The sequence below is a fragment of the Marmota marmota genome, unplaced genomic scaffold (genome assembly GCF_001458135.2).
Source record: "Marmota marmota marmota unplaced genomic scaffold, marMar, whole genome shotgun sequence".
NCBI classification, from domain to species: domain Eukaryota; kingdom Metazoa; phylum Chordata; class Mammalia; order Rodentia; family Sciuridae; genus Marmota; species Marmota marmota.
In genome coordinates, this window is record NW_026000016.1 from 35,733,802 (window position 1) to 35,759,908 (window position 26,107).

Below are 26,107 nucleotides of genomic sequence, written 5' to 3' on the forward strand. Positions count from 1 at the left end.
TGAGAAGCCGCGTCGGGACGTCCCCAGACCCCGAGCTGCCGGGAGGATGACCATGGCCGGGGGCAGGAGGGGACTGGTGGCCCCGCAAAACACGTTTCTGGAGAATATTGTCCGGCGGTCCAATGGTAAGAGGTGCATTCGGATTTCGGTTTCCCAGATTTGTTTGTTTGTTTTTTTTTTTGTTGTTTTAATCGATGCCTTTATCACCGACGCCTCCCGCTGCACCGTGCCAGCAGACGCAGCAGAACCCCGGAGCTCTGCACCGCCACAGCGCGGGCGCCCGGGGCTGCCACCCGGAGGCAGGGGAAGGTGGGCAGGGCGGGGCGGTGTCCGATGCGCCCCCATCCCAAGGGCAAAGAATCTAGGGGACACCTTTTGGGCCTTTTCTAGTTTCCTCTCTGTCTTCATCGCCAAAAAAAAGCGTGACAGTTGATAAGCAAAGTACTGGGAAAAGTGACTGGAAGCTGGACGCAGCAGGAGCGGCAGCGCATCAGTACTGCCTACCACTCCGCGAAGGCTCTAGGAGCTGCTACCCCAGGCGCCTCCTCTCCCCACAAGAGAGCCAGCAGTAAAGACGGGCAACTCTGGGTTATGGTCCCCTCCGGATGGGAGGATGCAGCTGTCTCCACCTTCCATCCCTGCAGCTGAAAAGTCTGAGGTGTAGGGATGTGGGGAGTTGGGACGTGCTGTCAGGGTTGCCTGATTCTGTCCTTTTGCCCACGCACCCTTTTCGAGGTGAAAGATCGTGATGGTCCGATGGTTTTGCTGGATTGAGGTGGGAAGTGGAGGGCACAGGAATAAAGCGGGCTAAGTGGCCACACAGGTACGAGTCTCACATTTATTCTCTTCTAAACCCACAACAGTGTTTCATGCTCACCTGTCAATCCCCAAATTCACCAAGCCTATCTTTGGATCCATTACCCAATAAACCTGCACTCATCTGTTTCCCTGTGGTTAAGATGGACAGTGGCTTGAAGCTCCGGGAGGTGAGATTCCTAGGAGCAGGGATGGAAAGGGAACGGATTTCATATGCCTTTTGGACACGCAGCTGAGTGACGTGGGCTCAAGCACTTGCAGAGTCCTGGCTTTTGGAAGGTGCCGCATACACCTGTTCATCAAACGGCTACAACGAGAGGCAGCCAAGCCCCAGATGCTCTTTGCAGACGCTTGGACCCCTCTCTTTCCAGAGACAGATGCTATTCTACTAAGACTGAGGAACTAACTCAGGAAATGGGTTTTAATAAAGTGCAAGTATCACAGTTTCTGAGCCTTAGGAACTTGTATTTAAAACTATGTGTTTCCATTTGGATTTAGTTAGGGATTCATTCAGGGAAAGAGCATGAAAAGTGAACTTCTGCTACTAATAAATATTCTTTTATTAAAAAGTGATTTAAGTTCATCTTACAAGAAAAAAATATGAACTGGGATAGCAGGCATCATGCATTACTTAAGTGCTTTTTTTTTTTTTTTTTGAAACAATCATTCCTTTATTGTGTGCCTCTTAGGAGTAAGAATATTAAAGAGTGTTTCAGATATCCCCCTTCCCTTCAAGATCTTCTCCAAACAGACTCAGAGGCTTTTTGAGCAAGGTCACAATCATTACCTGGGGATGTAATTACTGTATGAACAGTCATAATGAACTGTTCTGACATAAAGCTGGAAGTGTACATGGGTTTTTAAATAAAATCATCATTTAAGAGTTACTGGTATTGCCACTGTTAGGGAGCGTGGAGACAATTTGCAGGTGGGAGATTCCATTGTCAGTGATATCAACTTACATTTAAATATCAATGACAATTCCACCTTTCGATGGAGAGGCAGTATCCTGTAAGTTGGAAAGCTCAGTATCTAATGTATATTATCTAGGTTGTGAATAGGAGGAGGAAGAGAATCCTACATGCAAATCTCAGGGATCCTTGGGTTTGTAGGAGGACCTTGAGAAATCTGAGCTAAGCAGGCAGAATAGCTTCTAGTTTGCTGGCTGTAGAGCCCCTTCTGGGTAAGCATGTCAATAGAGGCAGCCGCTGGGGAATATTTTTAGCGCTGGCATTTTCATCTCAGCACCAGCTCCAACAGCTTGATTTCAATTAACCAACCAGACCAACAACATCAACAACAAAAACAAAACATCTTGGACCAGTTGGTTGAACTTTTAAAATGCTCTATTATTTCAGAAGAAGAAATGCTGATCTTGAAAAGTGGGATTTATATTTTTAGTGATCCGTTTCATAATATTCCCTGAACCCAAATGGACAAAAATGTGAACTCTCAGAAATATCACAATATCTGCATGCATTACATTATTTTACTGTGATGGCAAAGGTCTATTTAAAAAATATTGATTGTCTCTTCCTAAAATCCACCTGCCTATTTTTGGACACAACAGCATTTAAATAGCATTTTATCTTTAAATAGCAATACCTCATAATCGTTCTGTTAGGTATTGGTCCCAGTGGTCCTGTATTATATTATTGTTCCTCTTTTACAGATCAGAAAACTGAGCCCTAGACATATTAAGTGACTTATTCAAAGTGGCAGGGCAGATAGTTCCTGAAGCTGGTGTCCTTTAGAGAATATCATTCATACATCTTGCAGCAACATTATTACCTAGCCCTTAGGCCTCGGTCCATGGAACTATTTTTATCATCCTTAAAATAACTACTCATATTATATACTAATGGATAATAGAACTGGCCTTGTTTGGGGATGATTTTAATATCTAGTGTCTGAATATCATTGAACTATGAGATGGACCTTAGATACTATCTAGTATTTTCTTTCTTTTATATTCCTGTATCCATAAAGAAATTGCTGCAAGCAACTTTCCTAAAGTATTTAATGACAGAACTGGTCAGGCCCAGTCTCCTTCACTGCAGTGTCACATTCTTTCTAGTATGCCACACATCAGCATCCCTTGTATTACCATTATTTCCTCAAGAAACATCATTTCCCAGTGGAGATTAAATAAAATGTTATAACGATAGGAACAAGATCCATTTTGGCTAACAGCCACATTACCCAATCAGATTAATAGGGCAAAGGAGAGGCCAATTATATTTCAAGGAATTGCAGTCTCCCCACCTTCCTCAGTGGCTTAGCAGAGGGCATGGGTGGGAGGAGCCAGACTCCACACCTGTGTGCTCCTTCATGGAGTCCCAACTCACTTTTTTTTTTTTTTTTAGTTGTTGATAGACCTTTATTATTTATTTACTTATATGTTGTGCTGAGAATCGAACCCAGTGCCTCACACATGCCAGGCAAGTGTACTACCGCTGAGCCACAGCCTCAGCCCCCAACTCACTTTTCATAGGCTGTCACCTTTGATCCTCATGAATCAGCAGAAGAGGAGCAGTGTCTCCAGGTTAGAGCTTATCGAGCTAGAATCTTCAGATTAACTGATTCATTTACAGTTAGCAAGAGGTAGTTATAAAAAGGTATTTAGAGGCAGATCAGGATTAGCCAGCATTTGTTATGGGCTTACCATTCAACAAAGATTTATTGAGCATATTTTATTGAACTCTGGAGATATAGTAAAAAACAAGAAACCCACCCACCTTACTATTAGTAAGTTACATCCTAGTGAATCGTGGTCCAAGGTCCTTCCTCATATTCCACAGTGTTGACTGGCTGCGGCTGTTATTTAGGCCTATCATTGTACATTTTTAAGATGCTTACTGGTCTTACAGGCACTAAACCTAGTTTAGCTTTCTTTGGTACATTTTGAGTATGATTCAAAGAAAAGATTCAATAGTTATGTGTTTTTTTTTTTTGATTGTCATAAGTAGTCAGCAGGAATAATCAATATCCTATATTCTATCTGATTTTGCTTATAATCATATCATTGATCATTTAAAATCCTATTTGCCTTGTTGCCACACACATAGGCAAAACCAGTCTGCTTTGCTTGATCTTCATGGTTGGAAAGTGTTGTTCCGAAATGTTTTTTGATGATTGCTTAAATCTGCAGGCACTCGTCACAATGCTTGTTGAAGTAAATAGGAGATCTGTCTTAGAAAGGCTAGCAGACCTTGGTGCCAGGAAACTGCAAAAATATTACTCTAAATGGTTTAATTCTAGGCAGAACATATGTTTTAGTGTTCAGGAACCTATATCAAACAATCGTAGGTGCCAGTAAGAATCCATGAACATTAACAGAAGTGAAATGCAGTACATTTTGGTACAGATTTATGTACATGTATAATATACAGATTGCTAAATCAGCTGTGTTTTTGTATAGTGTTAAGTTGGTTCAGGTTGTTGATATAATTAGTTAGCAAACAGGATGAGAACCGTGGGTAATGTTGTGTCTCCTCAGAGATGTGTTGAGCCATGGTAATATTTATAAAACAGAAAACTGGTTAAAATACATGGGCTCTGTTTAAGGGGAATGGATGATAATCTGGGTTATTAACAGCTCAACAGTGCTTGCTTTTTCTTGCAATTGTTCTTAGGGTAACTTTCAGCTACCTTTCTTTGAAAGTGTCAAAAAGTTGAATCTAATGACCAATATTAGCAGAAGGATAGAGAAGATGAAGCCTTGTGATTTAATATAAGGCAATAAAGCTTCTGAACTTCATGACTTTTAAAAAATCAAATCCATCTATTTAAATCATCTATTTCTAAAGAATACATGTGTTTGAGAGATATTGAGGATAAATGGAATCCTTGGCTTCATTTTTTTTTTTTTTTTGATACCAGATCTTCATTTATGGCTGGACTTTCTATTTGGCTCTTGTCCCTTGAGCATGACCTTGAAGCTCCTCCGTTCTTTCCTTCTCTTTTATTTTTGGTTGATGATGGCTTGAAAATAAACATTTAAAATCTACTTCAGTTATTTATTTCAAGGAACTCTATTTATAAGGTGAGTATTTTCTTTATACATTTAGGACATTGGGACCATTTTTTTTTGTTTTGTTTTGTGTTTGTTTCTTTAAGTGGCCACAGCTATTACTGGTGAGGATGAGAAATAGAACCACAGAATCTTAGGGCTGAAGAGACATTCTGTACAACTCCTCTTTGAATCTTCTCTGGAACATCCCTCTCAGTGGTTATCCAACCCATGCTTGATTAGCTTCAAGGAATGGGCTCTCACTTTTTATAAAGGAATATTCTATTTTTAAGCAACTATATAGTCTTTCTTTCTTTCTTTCTTTCTTTCTTTCTTTCTTTCTTTCTTTCTTTCTTTCTTTCTTTCTTTCTTTCTTTCTTTCTTTCTTTCTTTCTTTCTTTCTTTCTTTCTTTCTTTCTTTCTTTCTTTCTTTCTTTCTTTCTTTCTTTCTCCTCTTTTGTTGCTCTTGCTTGATCTCATAAAAATCTGCGCTCTAACAGCAACCACTCACTCAAGATTCATGCTTTGGAACAAATCTAGCTAGAACTTTTTTTTTCATTTTTTAATTTCTAAATTTGTTTTAATTAGTTATACATGACAGTAGAATGGATTTATGCACTTTGATATATCATACATAGATTGAATAAAATTTCTCATTTTTCTGAGTGTACATGTTGCAGAATCATATTGGTCATGTCGTCACATATATACATAGAGTAATAATGTCTGTTTGATTCTACTATCTTTCCTATCCCCACGTCCCCTCCTCTTCTCTCCCATAACTTCCCTCTACCTAATCTAAGGTAATGCTATTCTTCCATTGTGCCCCCCCCGTATTGTGAATTAGCATCCACATATTAAACATTCAGCCTTTGAGAAAGCTTAGCATGATATTCTCCAACTCCAACCATTTACTGGCAAGTGCCAAAATTTTACTCTTCTTTAAAGCTGAGTAATATTCCATTGAGTATATACACCACATTTTCTTTATCCATTCATCTATTGAAGGACACCTAGGTTGGTTCCATCGTCTAGCTATTGTGAATTGAGCTGCTATAAACATTGATGTGGCCGTGTCACTATAGTATGCTGATTTTTAAGTCCTTTGGGTATAAACCAAGAAGGGGGATAGCTTTTTTGGTAATTCTATAAATTATCTTGTCTGGATTATATCTTTATTTTTAAACCTTTTAATTTAATAAGGTAAATAGAAAATCACATAAAACAAATTTTGTACAGCCCCCACCCCCACCCCATTCCCGTGAAGTGCATTACCATGTCCCCACCACCTTTATCACGAGACAGAATCTTGCCAGCACTCCAGAAGTCCCCAGGATCCTTCTGAATCCCTTGTTCCCCTCCCAAATGGAGCCATCTCCTGGTTCTATGGCCATCATTTCCTGCTTTTACTCATATTTTTACCACTTTGTTGTGCATTTGTGAACACTACAACTTATTGTTTGTGTGTGTTTTGAAGTGCTATGAGTTCGGGACCATACAGCATGTATTCTTTTGTGGGTCAGCAATTCCTCCACGTGGTCATCTGTCCTGTCGATTGACTTTCACGGCTACATAACACTTTATGGTATGACTACTTCACATATTTTACTTTTCTATTTTGATGGTGATGCCCATGTGGTTCATTTCCAGTTTTGTGCCAAGAAAGCTGCTAGAGACATTCTCCTATGTGTTTTGGGGGTCACATGGGCACACATTTCTCTTGGAGATATACCTAGGATGTATATATGTTTAACTGTGGTAGATCCTGCCAAACAGTTTTCCATTTTTTTTTTTATGAATTTATAATCTCCCCCCAGCAGTGTGAGTTCTTACCACTCCACATCCTCATCAACATTTAATATTCTCTCCTTAAAAAAAAATAGTGACGTTGACCAAGCAATCCAGTAATTAATGAAAAAGAGTCATTTAGGGTTGTATTACTAGTGAGCACATGATCAAAATGAAATGAAAAGAAAACTAGCTCCTGTCCTTTGGGAAGCATCAGCATTTAGTGATGTTTAAATATTCTTGCCGTTTGAGCATTCTCACACATGATTATGAATGATATGAGAGACTTATACCCTTAGAATTATGTGCAAAGGGCACATACAAGGGTTTTTTTTTAATGTGTGTGTTTAGGAGAAGCCAGTAAACTCTGGGGACAGAGATTATGCAAGAATCAGAGCTGAAAGGGCAAAGGAACTAGAAAGTGCATGATTTATCTTTATTTCAGTGAAAGAAATAAAACAACATGATTGAAGGAAGGGCACAGATCCAGTGGAAAAATAAAAAAATCAAAGGAAAATTAAAACAAAAAGCAAAAGCTAACTTATAAAAGGTTCAGTCTTATAAGCATGGTGGACCTTCTATAAGCCCCGTTCTGTGCTTGGGAATATCAAGATGATTGAGACTTTGTGACCTTGGGCCTCTCTGGGAAATCCATGGTGAAGAGCAAATCACACTGTAAATCTCTCCAAAGATTTAAGAGATGCTATACTGACTCAACCCTTACTGCATAGTTTTCCCTTATAAACACCTCACCCAAAATTATTCTTAGATTTTATAACTGTGTCTTTTTTGTGTGTGAAGTTGGTTAGGGGATGACCAGATGCCATAAGTTATTTAAAAGAAGATTGAAGAATATTTGAAGCTTGGTTTTGATGCGGTTGAAGTGTCCTTTTAAAACCTCATTCTTTGGGGTATCCCACTACTCTGTCTTTTGGCATGCTATTACTCATCCATAGTTGTGGAGTTTTAGTGTATCTTAGAGGTTGGAATTTGTCTGATACTCTAGTTGTTCTCTATGCAAGCACCGTCTTGCTGAATAGATATCGGTCTGGCCAACTTAAGCATCTCCCTTGGTTCTTACGGTCTCTGCTCCAACAATCAAGCACTCCTATTAATGAAAAAAAAACAACTTAAGATTCTTCTGATTAGATATTACAGAGTTATGCCAATAGTCAGTTTGCTTACTCACACAATGATTATTCATTATGTAAATTAAAATGACAACTCTTTGATTAGTCCTATGTTGCTTAAAACTGATGTTCTGAAATTAACTGTGACAATCCTATCATTATGAATGTAATTATTAAGTGTGAGTACCTCAAAACTATCATTTCTCATAGTCCTTTAAAGGCTCTGCAGTGATATCTGGTGCTTCTGTAAAGAACAGCAATGGCCTCTCCTTTCCTCCTTCTTTCCTTAAAGCAGTGCTAGGTGCATCCTCCACTGGCCTTCTCAGTGTGTTGGAGTCAGCATTGGAAAGATGGTACCATATCAGCCAACTGACTGATATTTATTGCCTGCTTAACTTCAACTTTTATTGTGAATGGATTTGGAAAATGTATCTTAGACCAGAATTTAACAACTATAGCAAAATAAAAAATGAAGTTAATTTAAGTGATAAGACTTCTCATTTCAATTAAATGAATTTAAAAAAAATTTTATTTTACTTTAGTTGCCTTCTACAATCATTGGGACTGAATTGATGAGCATTGTGTTCTGTTCTCATCAGTGTTCTGTTTTGAGCCAGTGTTCTGTATATCTTCTGTGAGAAGCGTTAGGACCAATCTCTTTTCTTTTCTACCCTGCTTTGTATCCTGGGAAGCTACTCTGTAGCCGTTAGATCACTAGGCACCACTGCTTCATGATTCTGGGCTGGCTTCATTTAATAGGGGTACGGCATGAGATGGGAGGGAAGATCCCTCCCTGTGTGGTCACTGGAGCCTGGTTGTTTTCCCTTGAATACAGATTGTATATTCAGCTCACTTTTTTGGGGTTTGGATAGGATTGGCAGGCTTCAAGCTTCCTGCTGTTACTAGCTCCGGGGTCCTGTACTATACCTTCAGGTTTTCCAGAAGTGGTGTGCCTCTTGAGAAGGACCAAGACTTCAAAGAGACTCCACCTTGGTAGCTTGAAATTGGACATGGTGGGAATATTTACACCTTAGAAATTAGCAAATGCTGCACATCCGATCTGTTTCCTCTAGAGAGTGAGTTTACTAACATACTACTACCCATGTCCCACTCATGCCTTTGTAAATAGTTCTTTTATTCAATACTTTTCAAATCACCCGTGTGTCTTAATTTCCTGCCTCGACTGTCAGTTACTTGTACTCTGGATTAAAATAGTTTCTCAGCCATTTGTCTACACCAGTGTCAGTCAAGAGGGTGGAATTGGTGAGGGATGTACACTCAGGTTCTCCTTTCAACACAAAAAACCACCTGTCTTCTGCCTGACAGAGGCAGTGCACGTTACCGTGGCCTCATTACAAGCTGAGTGATGTGCTTTCATGTTCCTTTTTCATCTTTTATTAGTTTCATAGTATCAGAAGTCGTGAAATCCCATAATGAAATAGAGAGTTTATCAATGACATTGGAAGTCCACTAATACTAGTTATAACCACCAATTATCATTATTAGTTCTAATCAGGATCTTGGATAAATTAAATAGATTTTTCTCACCTGTGTACCAGGCAGTGTGCCAAAAGTTTTATGTATGTCTTCTCCTCTAATTTTCCCTATAACTCTCTTTTGTGGGTACTCTTATTATTCCCATTTTATAAGGGCAGAAACTGGATTTGAAGAGATTAAATAAATTGTCCGTAGGTCAATTTCTAGTAGTAGAATTTCTAGAAACTTGGTAGAAATATAAATTCTCAGGCCTTAGCTCATATCTAGTGAATCAGAAACTCTGGGGATAGGCCCAATTTTCCATGTTTTAGTAAGTTGTCCAGGCCGTTCTGATGGACATTACTGTTGGAGAGCATGGGTGGATGGAGGAGTGGGTGTGTGTAGGAGTGGGAGTGGACTTTTTGTCTTCTATTGAATTTCCTTTGTTTCCCAATTTTGGTCAATATTCCATTTCTGCCTCAGGTAGTACCTAGCACTGCCATGTCTCAAGTCTCCTGGAACTTCCTAGGCTAATTAATTATTCTCTGCTTTGGTCTAAAATCATGCATGGCGTCCTCTGCCACACATTATCCCCCATCTACCTTTCATTTTTTCGGAAACCAATTGAGCTTCTGTCTGCTGGTAGCTTCCTTCTCTTTGTTTCGGTAGGTCTGTTCCTTTTAACTTTTTAGCTGTCATTTGAGAATGGAGAATGAATATGTATGTTTCATCTCCTACTTTGAAATGATAACTGATAATTTTTGAAGGAAGGGGAGGTCCTACATTTCAGTCATTTTCCTTCTGTCCCCTGACTAGAACAACCAGGAGTTATGTTCCATTTGAGCCAATGTCTTTGAGGGTGTATGTGTGTTTGTTACTTTCCTAATTGAAAACACCTCATCTCATCAACTTTTGAACCCCTGTTTCTCACTTATCCTAGTGATGCCTGCTCTTTGGATTTTCTTGTTTCTTCTATCTCCTTGTCTCCCTGTAGAGGTAGGAAAGACGGTGACTGCTTTCCTGTCTATCATAAAGTATCATCACCAATATTTTTATAAATAAAGAAAAGGTTAACAAGAGAAAATCTGAATAAATTCATTAATGTGCATGTGTACATGGGAGCCATAAAAAACAAAAAAGTCAAAGAAAGGGCCAGATGGTTGAAGCTTAAATACTCTTTTCACAGGGAGCGGGGATGTGAGAGTGAGGGCTGTAGACAATTTTAGAAGGGTAAGAATAAATGATTTTTAGAGAAAATAAAAAGTCCAGGGAATACACAGTGGTCTGAGACAAAGTTTCTATGGGCTATAGATATGCTGTTTGATTTCATAGTCTTTTTCCCTGAGATATGAGTTTAATCTTCCTTGGTTAATAACATTTCAGTAAGAAGATTTAAAGGTAATTGTGTTCCTCTTTGGCAGATCCAGTCTTTAGGTAAATAAGAGAATTTCAGAGAAAGTTTCTTCCTGCACTTTGCATAAAAAAGAGGATCATAAAGGATTGAGAGACTGGGGGTGGAGGGCTGGACATGGTGGTGGGGGCAAAGTCAGAGAGACATTGGTTCTGAGACTGTTCCTCTAGCTCCACGTGTCAGATCACTCCAATCCAAGGTGCTGTTTTCTGAGCCCCAATATGGTTCTGGCTTGTGTTCTCTCTGTCTCCTCTCAGTCTCTGATGGACCCTCCCTGGTGGTCTCACACTCTTGCTGGATCTTGCTCTTGGTTTCTTGTTCTTGAGAGCCTATTCTTTAGTTCTGGGTCAAGCTTTTGCCTGCTCTGTTGGACGCTCCCCTCTTCCCATGCCTATGTGCCTCCACTCTCTCACTCTTTCCTCCCTTCCTCCATCTGTCTCTGCCTGTTGCTGCCTGAGTTGCTCTCTGCCTTTTGTCTATGTTGCTCTTTGTCACTGTCAGCCATCTATCTTCCTCACTCTCTGTCTGTGGATGCTGATTGCCTCTGTCACTGTCCATCTGTCCCTATTCACTATCTTTGCCTGCATCTATATATTTCTGCCTCAGCCTTCTGTCCAGTTTTCCCTTCACCTGGCCTCCATGGTTGCTCCTCTGTGTATCTGTCTGAGCTCCCCATATTCCTCTCAAGACCACCTTTCTGTTTGTTCCCCAGCAAACAGAGTGATGAGTGATATCTGCTCCACTCTATAGACCTCTCAGCCTTAATGTCTTATTTTTTGCTCTGGAGAGAGAATCTAATTGGACAAGCCATGATGATGTTGTTTGACCAATAGTCCACTCCTGGTTTAGTCTTCTGTGGCAGGGCCTGGGTGGGAGAAGAGGGATATACAGCTATATGATATGTAGAATGGGGCAGATAAAGCTGGACAGGTATTTGGGCATTGCTTTCCAATGGACTGGTGTGTCTCCTGCATTCCTTCCAGGTCTGGGACAAAGTAGATACTCAAATATTTGTATTAGACTGAGCTACTCAGAGATTCCTTCCATCCATGCTAATGGGATACTCTGTGTTACCAAGAATTTTTTTTTTAAGTAACACTCAGAAGCAAATGTAAAACTATATGCAGAAAAAAAATCTTTTTTAGTATTAGCTAATATTTTTATAATGCCTATTTTGAATCACTTTCTTTTTTTCACTTCTGGAAATGAATTATTTGTGTTATTCAATGATGATCTAAGACTATTTGGTCAATGTGTCTATAATATCTGTAGATGTGTGTTAAGAAATTATTATGACTGTGAAACTGAGAATAGAACACCTGATGGGTGAAACTATTGAACTACTTTTTAACCATCAACCACATATACGGATGATTCTTGCAAATAATTCAATATATCACTGACTTCTTATTTTTTAAGTGAAATATCATTCAGTAATAAAAAAGTTTGTGTATTTCTAACACATTTTCATTCTTTTCCATACTGCTTGCAAAACCAATTCATCTGTTTTACTGTTTTAAAATTTTTTATTTGATGCTGAATGAAGATGAAGTCACGCTTTTGAAACCATGTACTTAGGGGTAACCACCCAGTAAATGAAGTGTTTGAGTTTGCTTTTGAAATTGAAATCTCTCTCCCTATTGTAATTTACTAACTTAATAAAAATGTATTTCTGTAGGATATTAAAATCACAGACAAAGCAAATAACTATTGAAATCTCTTGGGAGTTCAGTTTGTTTTGTGCAAAGATTGGGACCTTGACAATTTATAAAAGTCATTTTCATGGAATTTTATTGTCCAAAACCACAAGAGAGCCACAAAATGACTTTGGCTGATGTTAAGATTTTAGACCTTTTATTTAGGTGTAGCATACTGATTTAGCTTCTTTGTTTCTCATTCTGTCCTCTCCATTCTTCTAAATATTACCAATCTGATCTGCCTTTTTAAAAGTAATTTCTGGTATGGATTTTATTTAGGTTTAGGTAAATCAAAATATTGTTTCCTGGTTTTTTGTTTAGTGCTTATATCTGTAATTCTTGTTCTCATTTATCTGACTTGTTATCTTTCTAATGTTCCATTGTTCTGTGAGAAAAGGAAACTGTATTTTTATTCAAACATGCTTTTTGTAAGAGCACTGATAGCTTTTGAAATCTATAACATTATGAAACATCAAGAAGATGTGCTGTCCTCTAGGTAAAATATCTCAAGTTATTACAAGTGTATTGTGAAATATTTACTGCAGCCCTCTAAATAAGTGTTGCCAGGGAATAATACATTTGTGTGAACGGCTTGCTGAGTGTTGCTTTATCTGTGTAATTGCCCAAACGAGTCACTTCCCTAAGTCATTGCTTTAGTTAGTTTCTCCTTTGTTATTTGTGGTAATTATGATGAAAAGTAATTTTCTAGTAATTTCTTTTTAGAATATCTCTGTATTACACTTTATGGGCAAATGGTAGGTTTGGGATGATTTTAACATGCATGAATACTGTGGTGGAGTTTGGTTCATGTCCCATCAGCTGAAGAAAACTTTTCATGAGAGGGGAAGGGGACTCTTTTCAATTTTTAAAGAATGTTTGTTTTATTCTGTGAACTAGAGGAAAACTGTGTGGGCTGGGGAAAGTTGAATTTAGGAAATCTTACATGTAATTGCATGCACTCTTGCTGCTCTGGACCCTTAGGGAGTAAAAAGGCATCAGAAGGAGGCAGGGGAATTGGCTCATTTTCATCAAAGACCTAGAGACCCTGGGAATTTTCAGATGAGAGCCAATGAATAAATCGTGGCAAGGGCATTGGGGTTGAGTCTGCACATTTTTAACTGAACAATGTACTAGAGACTTGGTCAGTTTGTAAAATATAAATCAGGAGGCAGGTTTGGTGCTCGGATGGCCTATTGGCTGAATGGAAGTTACACTTTCTGCTTGCAAAAGACAGTCTCCAGACCCATGGGTTCACATACAGTGTAACAACTATTTTCCTAGCGTTTACATTGTATTAGTCATTATAAGTAATCTAGAGATGATTGAAGCATATGGGAGGATGAGTGCAGGTTATATGCAAATACAACACCAGTTTAAGGGATCTGAACATCTGTGGGGTTGATGGAATCAATCCTCTGTGGGCACGAAGGTAATACTGTGCATATATTAAGAGCAGATTTATTGGCAGGGTTGTGGTAGCACATACTCGTAATTGTAGTGACTCGTAGTGACTCCTAGCGTAGTGTAGTGACTCCTAGTGTAGTGACTTCTAGTGACTCAGGGGGCTGAGGCAGGAGGATTGCAAGTTCAAGGCAAGTCTTGGCAACCTACTGAGTCCTGAAGAAACTTTGTGAGATCCTATCTCAAAACAAAAAATAAAAAGGGCTGGGGATGTAGCTCAGTGGTAAATGCCCCTGGGTTCAATCCCCAGTACAAAAAAATTAAATAAATAAAAGCAGATTTCTTGGTTGGACTTAACTGTTTCTAAAGACACATTTAGGTATTTTTAGTGTCTATGAATGGACCAATATATGATTGATTCTACTGTAGAATCCTTTGACGATGTTGTACATTTTTACGTTAATATTGCATATCATATCATGCTCCAAGTCCAAACAAGTCCACTGAACAGAAGCCTGATACAACATGGTTTGATTGAAATGTGAATATTATTTTTAAAAGGTCTTTCTGCTATTTTTGAACTGACTCTAGCATTTACAGAAGTGGTATTTCAGGATAATGATTGGTTGATGACTCCATATGGGCATGCAGGTGGCAGAAGCATCATCTGATTTGATTTTTGTCATGAGCCCAGCTATTTAGAGAGTCATATTTATTGCTTTCAAAAGTATAGAGATCTACTTTAGCATCCTTCCCCACCACCCTAGACCCACAGAGCCAAAGTGACTTACCCACACAGCTCAGAGACAACACTCCAGCTGTCAACTCCATTGTCCAACTTGTCAACTCCATTGTTCTTTCAAATGATGCTCTGGGAACCCTAGAGGTTGCTGGGAAAGGGAAGGGTGGAATATGGTGTTTGTTAACTATCATTCTTCTGTTTCTTCCATTGTGGACTAGATTCCTTGATTCTCCATGTAATCTCATGACCTCTTTTTTACTAGGTGACCTCTGCTTACAGACTCTCCACATGGCCTCATAAGTAGCATACCTGGACTTGTCACATGACAGCTCAGGGCTCCCAAGAATGCAAAAGCAGAAGCCACTGGACATTGAGGCTCAGACCTGGTATTGGCACAGTGTCAATTCTACAGTGGAAACAAATCGCAGACGCATCCAAATTCAAGGGGAAAGCTCTACTCAAGGGCATAAATGTGAGGAGGCAGGTTTCCTGGGGGCTACCAATGTTAATTTCAACTGTTTATAGTGATGCTTCGATTATACCAGTTATCATAGAATAAGGACCTGAGACATGTAAGGGGATGCTCTCTTCTAAAAAATACATTTTAAAAAAAGGATAAATAAAGTGAAAAGGGATTGAACCACACTAGCAGAGCCTGGAAAGGATGGTATTGCCTCTTCCTCTGGAGGTATTCATGAAGAGTCTCATCAGTGTGACTTGGCAGTGCCAGGAGTCAGGAAACTGGGTGACCCTTTAATACCTTCAGGGTCTTGGAGCTTTGATCATTGTTAATGTGTTGGAGACCATTTTGATCTCATTCCTATTTACTAGGCTAGAGGAGTCAAATAAGGGTAATAATACAGTATTATCTTTATTACTGGATTAGAGATAAACTGGATTAGAGAACAGGGCAGGGCCCAGAGCCTAGACTAGCTTCTAGAATAGCTTCTAGACTAATAGTCACTGACCTAATTCTAGACCAAGAAATCAGAGCTGACAGAAGTCTGGCAGGCCTGTCATAAGTAGGTTCTGAGTACCACAAAGAGACAGGTAGCTCACATGCTCTCTTTATCTTCACCCTGAGGCACAGGCAAGTCCAAGACATCAAGATACACACAGTGGATTCTTAGCGCGATTGAGTAACTACTGACAGCTCCATCAATGTGATTATGAAGGTAGACATGAGGGGGATAAAGAGAGAGATCAAAAGCATCTACGCCAGGGGCCGGGATTGTGGCTCAGTGGTAGAGCGTTTGCGTAGCATATGTGAGGCACTGGGTTCGATCCTCAGTACCACATAAAAATAAGTAAATAAATAAAAGTATTGTGTCCATCTACAAAAAAAAAAAAAGCATCTAGGCCAACAACTTCATCTTTCCAGGGGTGGATGGACACCCCTTCTTCTTGGTGGAAACTCTAGATGTTGAAAGATGGGCATTGTCCTTGTAAACATCAAAATAGAGCTCTATAGCAGAACTCTGTTCTGACAAACCTAGAGTACTACCAGGGAGTTTGAGATAGTTGCAGATTTATAAGTTGTGGTCCTGCTGGTTCCATTAAAGGTTACTACAGAAGTTACACTTAAGAGAATTGGCACTGTTTTTTTTTTCATTAAAAAAAAAAAAAACTTTTGTGATGCTGGGGATTGAACCCAGGACCTAGTTAATTTTATGTGTCAACTTGACTGGGTCATAGGTTGCCCAGGTAATGGGTGTTTCTATGAGGGTGTTTTAAGATAACATTTTTAATTCCCTTATGCATTTTAGGATTGTTTTTTATTTTTGTAAAAAAAAATGCTGTTGGGATTTGTATAGGGATTGCATTCAATCTGTAGATCACTTTGGGTAGTATAGACATTTTAACAATGTTAATTCTTCCAGTCCATGGGCACTGTTCATCTTTCCATTTATCTGTGTGGGAAATTATGGTTTTTGATGTTTTGTTCAAGCAGTGGGTTGCTTTCCTAATTAAGTTTTGCTTGGCTTCAAATTAAGTTCCCATTTACTGAGTGTGGGAAATAGTAAATAATCCCAGAGTCATTTATGTTTGGATGTGGAGTGCATGTCTGCATTTGGCTAGAAACTGTCACTTCCACCAGAGCTCTTGTGTTTGGCAATCTCAACCACTGGGAATATGGCCAGCCACCTGGAGGAATTGAGAAGCCTTGGCTAAGCACAGTGGCTTGCATGGAGTCCTTGCACAGAATCTATACACTTTTTTCAGGAGATTCCCACTTTCTGAGTCTGTCTATTCTTACAACAGGCAGGTTTCTAGACTCATTTGGGTTTACTTTTTAATTTTATTTATTTAATCTTAATTCTGCTCCTGCCACACTAATCAACAGGGGGAAGCTGATTAAGGAGGACTTCCCATTTGGTGGTTTCTCAAGCTCTTGCAGTTGAATTATTTTAGGGGTAACCTGGTTTCTTATGGCTTCAGATTTCAGTTCTACTCATGGCACTGCTTCTCTCCAGGTTGACATGTGGGGTAGAAGCAAGTTATACTTGTATGGACTCTGGAGCCTCAGATCTGAGTATCTGGAAATTGTCCCTATTCTGCTAGCCACTGGGGCCCAAGTTTGTCATGGTGAACTTACCTTCTCTTGAACAGAACATGGTATCTGACCCACTCCCACCTGCTCCTGGTTCTGTATCTAGGCTCCCACTGACCCTATGGCTCATCTCTAACATTTGCCTTTCCCCTTTCCCCTGGTTGGTCCTAGGCTTTGGCAGTTTGACTGCAGCTCTTCACTGTAGGGTCAGCTTCATGGGTTGTATTAACCATCTGTTGAGGCAACCTCAACAACCGTAGGGAAAATGGGAACTTCTGTGTCGTGTCCAGACCTCAAGGGAATGGAAAATGAAACCAGGCTCAGGAGTGCTCAGGTGGTCAGTTTGCTGTGCAGTAGCTTTAGGTCACCCAATATGATGTTCTGTCCCACCCGGAGTTTCAAAGGGGGAGCCAGGCACAAATTCTCCCCTCTTCTCTTTCCCTCTTTCCTTCTACTTGTGTGGAAGGAGGAAGGATCTAGAAATAGGTCAGTACATTTCATTTAGAAAGTAAAAGGGGATAGTTTTCAAGTGAAGGAGGATACCGAACATTGAAAAGACAGGGAAACCCAAGGAGGAACAATTGCTTGTACCCACATCTATATTTACTGAAGGCATCGTTGTATATCACATGGTAGAATTATAATATATGAGAACAATAATGGGACTGTTGGCTCATTGATTAAAGGTCTTATTATGTACTTTGTCCTAAGGCAAATAAATCCCAGAAATGGTCTGATTTTAGCACTTAATGGAAGAAGAAGGAGATCCTGTGATATAAAGATTAAAATCATAAATTTTGAAGTCAAATGGACCCAGGTTCAAGTTTCAACTCTATCCTGATATAACTGCCTATTCTGCATCTTTAGAGACTCAATTTCCCCTTAAGTAAAATGATGAAATCTCTGCTATTTTGCTCACCAAAGTAATACCATCTCATAAAAATTGTTGTAAAGGTTAAAAAAAATCTAAATATATGAATTAATATATTAGTACAGTACTAAATACAGAGTAAATATCAATAAATGGTACCTGTTCTCAGGAATGCCTGAAAGATTACCTGGATGAAATACTTCAGTTCTTACTTCACCAAAAGCCACATATTCTCAAGTTATCTCTTCTTATAATCTCGGCCATATCTCTAAAGAACATGCATTTCTGCTATTTCTCTATTTGTCATTTTAGATATCACCTGTGGACTTTTGTTAGTTTAATTGAGGCTTTAGCTCACTTAATCTTACTCCCTTTCCTCTCCTGCTAATAGAATTATATTACTCTCTTATTATCTCTGCAGCTTTAGTAAAATATTTATATCTTTCTTTTTATCTTAAAAAATATCTAGGCACCATCTCATGATTGTTCTCTTTTCTTTCTTTAAACTTTTATCATCTGTATTTTTACCATGTTAGGCTGATGAGGTTACGTTCATTACTTATGATAATTCAATGACCTATACTATGACTATGTGTTGATTTTAAAAAATTCCAACAATAATATGACAGTGTGATTTGGTTCTCTTCTTGTATGCTTTTTGTTTTCCTTCATGTTTTATATTTATATATTTTCATTGCCAACCCCCACCCCACTGTCCACCCCAAATGCACACCATTATTGCCTTTTTACATTGTTCCAAATCATCAGGAGCATCATCATATACTAGCCTACTTTATGCCTCAATAACTCTCTTTTGAAGCTTCTCTTCTCTGAACTACGTATATTAAATACTTTCTATTATCTTCCTTCCCTACTTTTACATTTGAAACCACTTTTTCCCCAGTTCCCGTTTGTATTATTTATTGAAAAAACAAAACAAAACAAAACACTTTCTCATTTTGCTGGTACGCATCCTCAAGTAACTTTCTAAGAAAGAATGTGTGGAAAATAAATTCTCCAAATATTTGCATATCTGAAAATATGCAAATATTCTACTTTTATATTTGGTTGTTTTAATTTATTTAAAAGAATATTTCCTGGATTTTTCCCCTCTCTCTCTTTCTTTCTCTCTTTTTGCTGTTCATGTTAGGGTTCCTCTTGCTTATCATATTGAATAAATTTTTAGGTCTTATTTTTTCCCTATATGTCTTGTCTCTTTCTCTTTCTGACCTACTTTTGGTTAGACTTTAGGTTTTAACATTTATGTTGAATTTTAAATTTCTACTTATTTTTAATTTATGAGAGCCCTTTATTCTGTTACAGCTCTTTCCCTCCCATTGTATCCTTTTTTTTTTTTTAAATGGATGTAATACTGCTGGAATCTCTCAAGGAGACCAATTAGGGATGTTGGTTTTTAAAGTTCTTTTTCCTCTGTTACTCCTGCTTCTTTCACAGTGATTTATGTTGGCTCATATTTTATCATATTCTCATTTTTATGTTTTTTAAAGATCTTTGTAATCCATTTATTTTTATTTTACTGGGGTCTACGATAGAAAGACAATGAACACATCTAGAAATAGGTCAGTACACAACAGTTTAGGAAGTCAAAGGTGAATAGTTTTCAAGTGAAGGAAAAGACAAAGCATGGAGAAGATAGTCAGGAAAACCCAGAGAAGAACAATTGCTTCTACCCACATCTATATCTCCTGAGGGAACATCTGTATTTCCTGTGATCAAACAGTTACTTGTAAATGGCTGTTTTTCCCTCTTACACATAGATAGTATCAGTGGAGAATTAGCCATGAAAAAGTTCGCTCAGTCTCTCCTCCTATGTGTAGGTGTTCTGAGGGAATTTAATCACTATATTAGGAGTCCAAAAAAAAAAAAAAAAAAAAAGATGGTTAAACTGACTAGAATTCATTTGCACTCAGGGATCATTTGGTGAATTTTGTATTTCTTTTTAAGGCTTAGTTGTTCATTTCAGGGAATGTGAGTTACTCGGGAAGAGAATACCAACATAAAGATTCTGCTGCCTCCATCATAAACTGGAAGCTTTGACGTTCCAGCCTGGAGAAGCTCACCTCCCGCCATCTTCCTACCTGTGCTCTCATCTGAAATGTTTGAATGAATCTTACTTGTCCTATGAGGCTAGAGCAAGTTCAAATGTTGTCTGCTCTTATAAAAAGTCCTTTGCCTCCCTCAGAGTTAGTTGTTTTCTGACCCGTTTCTTTAGTTAGATGTGCACATGTCTTTTTGTCCTGTGAAGTTCTTGGAGTGCAGAGAGCATGTCTTATCAATCTGTAAAAACCCAGGGTCTTGCATTATACTGGGTTTCTAGTGGGTACTCCAGAAGTATTTATGTATATATGGATCAGATAGTGGAAAGGGCTGGTTATAGATTTCCATTAAAGTTGTACTATAAAAATAGTAGGTTTACAGATTCACTCCTTGAGGTTGTATTTTATGTTCCTTTTAAATAGATCAAGAATGGACTACTGTCAAGAATGTACCACTGCATTTAGTTTCTTCTCCTCCCTGTTCCTTCTCTGCAAGGTCCTGGCTCATATGACTTTTGGCCCCTCTCCTTGTCTTCTTCACTAGTAGGAAAAAAAGTCTTCTGTCTCCTGTGCTGATTGTATGAAGGTTAATCATTTTTCAAAACCTGACTAATCAATAAATAAATTCATCTATGAAGGGTGGAGAAGCCTGTTTGACCCAGACATAGTCACCTCCCGAGATAGACAGGGATGGTTACCCATATTTTGAATAAATTATAAATGCTGTCCTTGAACAAAATTAGCCACTCCATCATAATACCAGACCTTAAATTATGCTACAGAGCTATAGTAACAAAATGGCTCAGTATTGGCACCAAAATAGGCATGAAGACCAATGGTACAGATAGAAGACACAGAGACAAATCCACATAAATAGAGTTACCTCATACTAAACAAAGGCACCAAAAACATACATTGGAGAAAAGACAGCCTCTTCAACAAGTGGTGCTGGGAGAACTGGAAATCCATATATAACAAAATAAAATTAACCTCCCATCTATCACCCTGCATAAAAGTCAACTCAAAGTGGATCAAGGATGTAGGCATTAGATGAGAGACACTGCACCTACTAGAAGAAAAAGTAGACTCAACTATCCATTATATCTGCTTTGGAACCTAAAGCACAAGAAGTGAAATCAAGCTGGGCGGGGTGGTACACACCTGTAATCCCAGTGACTCAGGAGGCTGAGGCAGGAGGATCACAAGTTCAAAGCCAGCCTCAGCAAAAATTGAGGCACTTAGCAACTCAGTGAGACCCTGTCTCTAAGTAAAATACAAAATAGGGCTGGGGATGTGGCTCAGTAGTCAAGTGCTCCAGAGTTCAATCACTGGTGCTCCCCACCCCCACAAAAGAAAAGAAGTAAAATCAAGAATCAATAAATGGGATGGTATCAAACTAAAACGCTTCTTCACAGCAAAGAAAACAATCAAGAATGTGAAGAGAGAGCCTACAGAATTGGAGAAAATCTGTACCACCTGCACCTCAGATAGAGAACAAATCTCCAGAATATATAAAGAACTCAAAAAACTTAACACCCAAAACTACAAGTAACCCTATCAATAAATGGGCTAAGGAACTGAAACAGATATTTCACATAAGAATAAATATGATCGGTTAACAAATATATGAAAAAATGTTTAACATGTCTAGGAATTAGAGAAATGCAAATCAAAACTACACTGAGATTTCATTTCACTCCCGTCAGAATGGAAATTATCAAGAATACAAGTAACAATAAATGTTAGCGAGGATGTGGGGAAAAATGTACACTCATACATTGCTGGTAGGATTGCAAACTGGTGCAACCACTGGGGAAAGCAGAATGGAGATTCCTCAGAAAACGTGGGATGGAACCACCATTTGACCCAGCTCTTCCACTCCTTGGTTTATACCCAAAGGATTTAAAATCAGCATACTACAGTGAATCAGCTACAGCGATGTTTATAGCAGCTTACTTCACAATAGCTAAGCTATTGAACCAACCAAGGTGCCCTTCAACAGATGAATGGATAAAGAAAATGTGACATATATACACAATGGAATATTAGTCAGCCATAAAAAGAATGGAATTATGACATGTTGCCAGTAAATGGATAGAACTGCAGACTATTAGGCTAAGTGAGATAAGCTAAACCCCCCAAAACCAAATGCTGAACGTTCTCTCTGATATGTAGATGCTAACACACAATAAGGCGGGGGAGGGAAGAATAGAAGTTCATTGTATTAGATAAAGGTGAATGAAGGGAAGGGAGGGGGAATGGGAATAGGAAAGACAGAATGAATCAGATATAACTTTCCTATGTTCATTTATGAATACATGACCAGTGTAACTTCACATCATGTACAACCACAAGAATGGGAAGTTATACTCCATATATATATAATATGTCAAAATACATTCTACTGTCATGCATATCAAAAAAGAACAAATATAAAAATTGGCCTCTCAATTGGATAGGGACCATTATTTCACTCTACATAGTGAAACACACACACACACACACACACACACCCCAATATGTACACTCTCCAATTATAACATAAAAGAGTATGTAATATTTCTTTTTGGGAGGTGAAGGTGGGTGGTATTCTGTGGAGAGGGGGGAGCCAAGCTAAAACAGTGATTGCAAGTAAGTTTCAGGTGTTATTTGCTTAATTTAAATTCTTGAAAAGGATGGTTGATTTTCTGAGAATAGAAAAAAAATTGAATACTTTTGGTCTTCAAAAATGTCAGAAGTAATGAGAACACACAAAGCCTGCCAGCTAGGTCTGTCCTACTTAATTGTCCCATCACCCACACCATGTGGAACACCCATGAAAACTTAAATTGAGCAACAAATATGACATTATGGTAACTTTGAAATAATTATGATGTTTGCAGAATTGAAAACTTGGGACTTTACCATCCTAAGTGAGTGGCAGGCTGGTGCTCTGTGAAAAAGCACCAATGTCCAGCTTAATGACCACAAAATTTCAAAATCAGTGAGAAGGAATTATGGTTTGAGCATCTTGATTTCCCTCTACAAAGTGGTCACATGAGGGAGATCTGAACACACTTCCCCACAGGGGGGAGGTTCCTTTACAGTGTGTGTGTGTGTGTGTGTGTTCCTGGAGGTAGTGCTCAGTATCCTTCCTCTGCCTCCTAAGAAGGTCCTCTCAGAATGGGGAAACGCTTGTCATGGTCAATACAGCCAATTTGTACCTTTTGGCCAAGAGACTGACAGGGCTAAGATGCTGGACAGAGCCCAGAAGAAATTACTTTTGGATTTTCTTCTGCTCTATATTATTGGTATGCTTTCACTTGGATGAAAAATTAGGACTTGAGTATGTATCATAGGAATCCGCTGGATTTCTGCAGGACTCATTGGTCGATTGGTTAAGTATGCTCCCTTTACTAAGCTGTTCCTGGACTACAGTAATCTTAGTCAGCATTTGCATCCCAAGGAATCAGTTCTAAAGCATTGTTCTTTCATATCATAAGGCCATATTACTGTTCAAGAGACTTATTTTTTTTTGAAGGGAAGTAGAAATACCTGGATTGGTTGACATTATTTACATCCTTACTGAATCTCAGCTAATATCTTGCCTCACATGCCCTTTTCTTTTTTTCTTTCCTTTTATTTTAACAGATACTAATTTTGTGTTGGGGAATGCCCAGATAGTGGACTGGCCTATCGTGTACAGCAATGATGGATTTTGCAAGCTGTCTGGTTACCACAGGGCAGAAGTGATGCAAAAAAGCAGTACCTGCAGGTATTTATGTTTGGGCTTTGTTTTGGTGAATAATCTATCATGGTGTCTTTTGGAAAGAGAAAATGGTTTTCTCAGTTTTGGAATTACCTTCACCTTATTTAGTTTTTTTTTTAATTTTTTGTAGTTGTAGATGTATACATCTACAACTAAAATAAATAAAATATCTTTATTTTATTTATTTTTATGTGACGCTGAGGATCAAGCCCAGTGCCTCACACTTGCTAGGCAAGCATTCTACCACTGAGCCAGAACCCCAGCAGCCCTCATTCCGTTTTTACTGAGGAATTTTTATTGCAGTATGTTCTCTCATTCATGAATGTGCTAGGAAAATCAAAGAATATGTTCAGCATGGTCCCTACAACTGAGAAATTTACCATCACTCAGTAAGATGGGGAGAAACTTAGAAAAGCTCAGAAAAACCATTTTATCTATTAAAAATGTGAACTCAAAAGCTTATGAAGTTTCATATTGAATAAATGTGAAAGACTATCAAATAAAATTAAATGAAAATGAAAAGAAAATTTAGATGATTGAATTAATGTTTAAGAATTTATGAACATTTTAGAGAAGAGTAATTTATAATGTTGGAGACAAAAGCCTTTTTAATAGAGTTTTTTTTTCCTCAGCTCAAATTCTTTGTTTCAGAAAAAGAGAAGAGAGTCAATATTTTGTGCCTTTGTAATTTGTACTGTTAGATCACTCTTAGCAAATTGTGCTAACAGCAAATCTTGTGTATTTGAGCACTACCAAAGCATTTTCAAGGTGTTGAGCTGGGCATGGAGCCTGGATCCTGCCAGACATTCCTCTGCTGAGCCCTGGCAAGGTCTTGCTTGGTACAGCATGGCCTCTGGCTCCTCTTCTTCTCCTTCTTCAGCCTTTTCTCATCAGCGGTGTTTGCATGAAGTGGAATCATTTTTCCAAACCTGCCAAATTAAGAAATAAACTCATCATCTATGGAGGGTGGTAAAGCCTGCCTGGTCAGACATACTTGTCTGTTCTCAGAGGTTACATTTTCATGTATTAAATCAGACAAATAACAAGTTTGGTGAAAACATTAAATGTTTGGAAACATTTTAATTTTCTTAAATTTTATACTGTGATGACTGAGCAATGGAAAATTTAAGATTTTTTTCCCTACTGCTCAGAGGTTTAGAAATTATGACTCTAACTGTAATAGAATGCTGTTATATTCTTTCTGTGATGGTTTCCTCTTAAGTACCTATATATCTGTGTATCTTCATCTTCATTGCATCTGTACTTCATATATATAATCAATAAATTGAGAAGATTACCTTCATTTTTTTTTGGTGTAACTTGAACAGCTTTTCCTTACCTTTCTTTCTTCTTATTGGGTATAAACACTTTCAAAAAATCAAATAAAATATCTTGCTAATTTAGCAAACTTTTATGCACAATTCAAAACAACTTATTTAATTACCTGGCTGGTCCCTTCTATAGGAATAAATAAATCTCTGTGCTAGCTATATTCCTAATAGCTCGGGAACCTCTTTGGCTTATTTCCTATATTGTAGATATTTGCAATCTAATGTTCAGGTAGGGGAAACTTACATCTACCCTGTTTGAAAGAGTACCTGAGACTAGTAAAAACTGGGTGTAATTACAGCACTTCATCTATATGAAGACTCAATTTTACAATGATTTATGTTACTTTGGGAAGGAAATTGCTAGCATATAAACCATCATTTCACTTAAATGATGGTCACATATCTAGAAAATTAACTCAGAAAGAGAAAATCTCTTGTTCTCAGGTAGGGATAATTTAGTGTTGATCTATTCTTCTTTTAAAAGACAGTTTAACAAAGTATTCTCTTTTCCTGGTATGTAGGTAAAGAGAACAACTTAAAAACAGAGACCTATATATGCAACAAAATGAAATTAAACTCCTATCTCTCACCATGCACAAAACTCAACTCAAAATGGATCAAGGACCTAGGAATAAAACCAAAGACCCTGTGCCTAGTAGAAGAAAAAGTAGACCCTAATCTCCATCATGTGGGATTAGGCCCCAACTTTCTTAATAAGACTTCTATAGCGTAAGAATTAAAATCAAGAATCAATAAATGGGGGATGGATTCAAACTAAAAAGTTTCCTCTCAGCAAGAGAAACAATATGTGAGGTGAATAGAGAGCCTTACATCTTGGGAGCAAATCTTTAACCCTCACACATCAGATAGAGCACTAATCTCTAGGGTATATAAAGAGCTCAAAAAGCTAAGCACCAAAAATAAATAAATAAATAAAAAATAATAACCCAATAAATAAATGGGCCAAAGACCTGAACAGACACTTCTCAGAACATGATATACAATCAATCAACAAATATACAAAAAAAGTTCATCATTGCTAGCAATTAGAGAAATGCAAATCAAAACCACTCTAA

The 26,107-nt window shown here is 38.2% G+C and overlaps 1 protein-coding gene across 2 annotated transcripts in view; it reads left to right on the forward strand.

The window, feature by feature from the left end:
• Kcnh1 (potassium voltage-gated channel subfamily H member 1) overlaps positions 1-26,107 on the forward strand; it is a 353,502-nt gene continuing 327,395 nt past the window's right edge. For both annotated transcript variants that reach the window (XM_015483682.2, XM_015483683.2), the window contains exons 1-2: positions 1-125; positions 23,583-23,706. In XM_015483682.2, the coding sequence (XP_015339168.1) occupies positions 47-125; positions 23,583-23,706 (203 nt within the window). In that variant the 5' untranslated portion in view covers positions 1-46. The remainder of the gene's footprint in view (positions 126-23,582; positions 23,707-26,107) is intronic.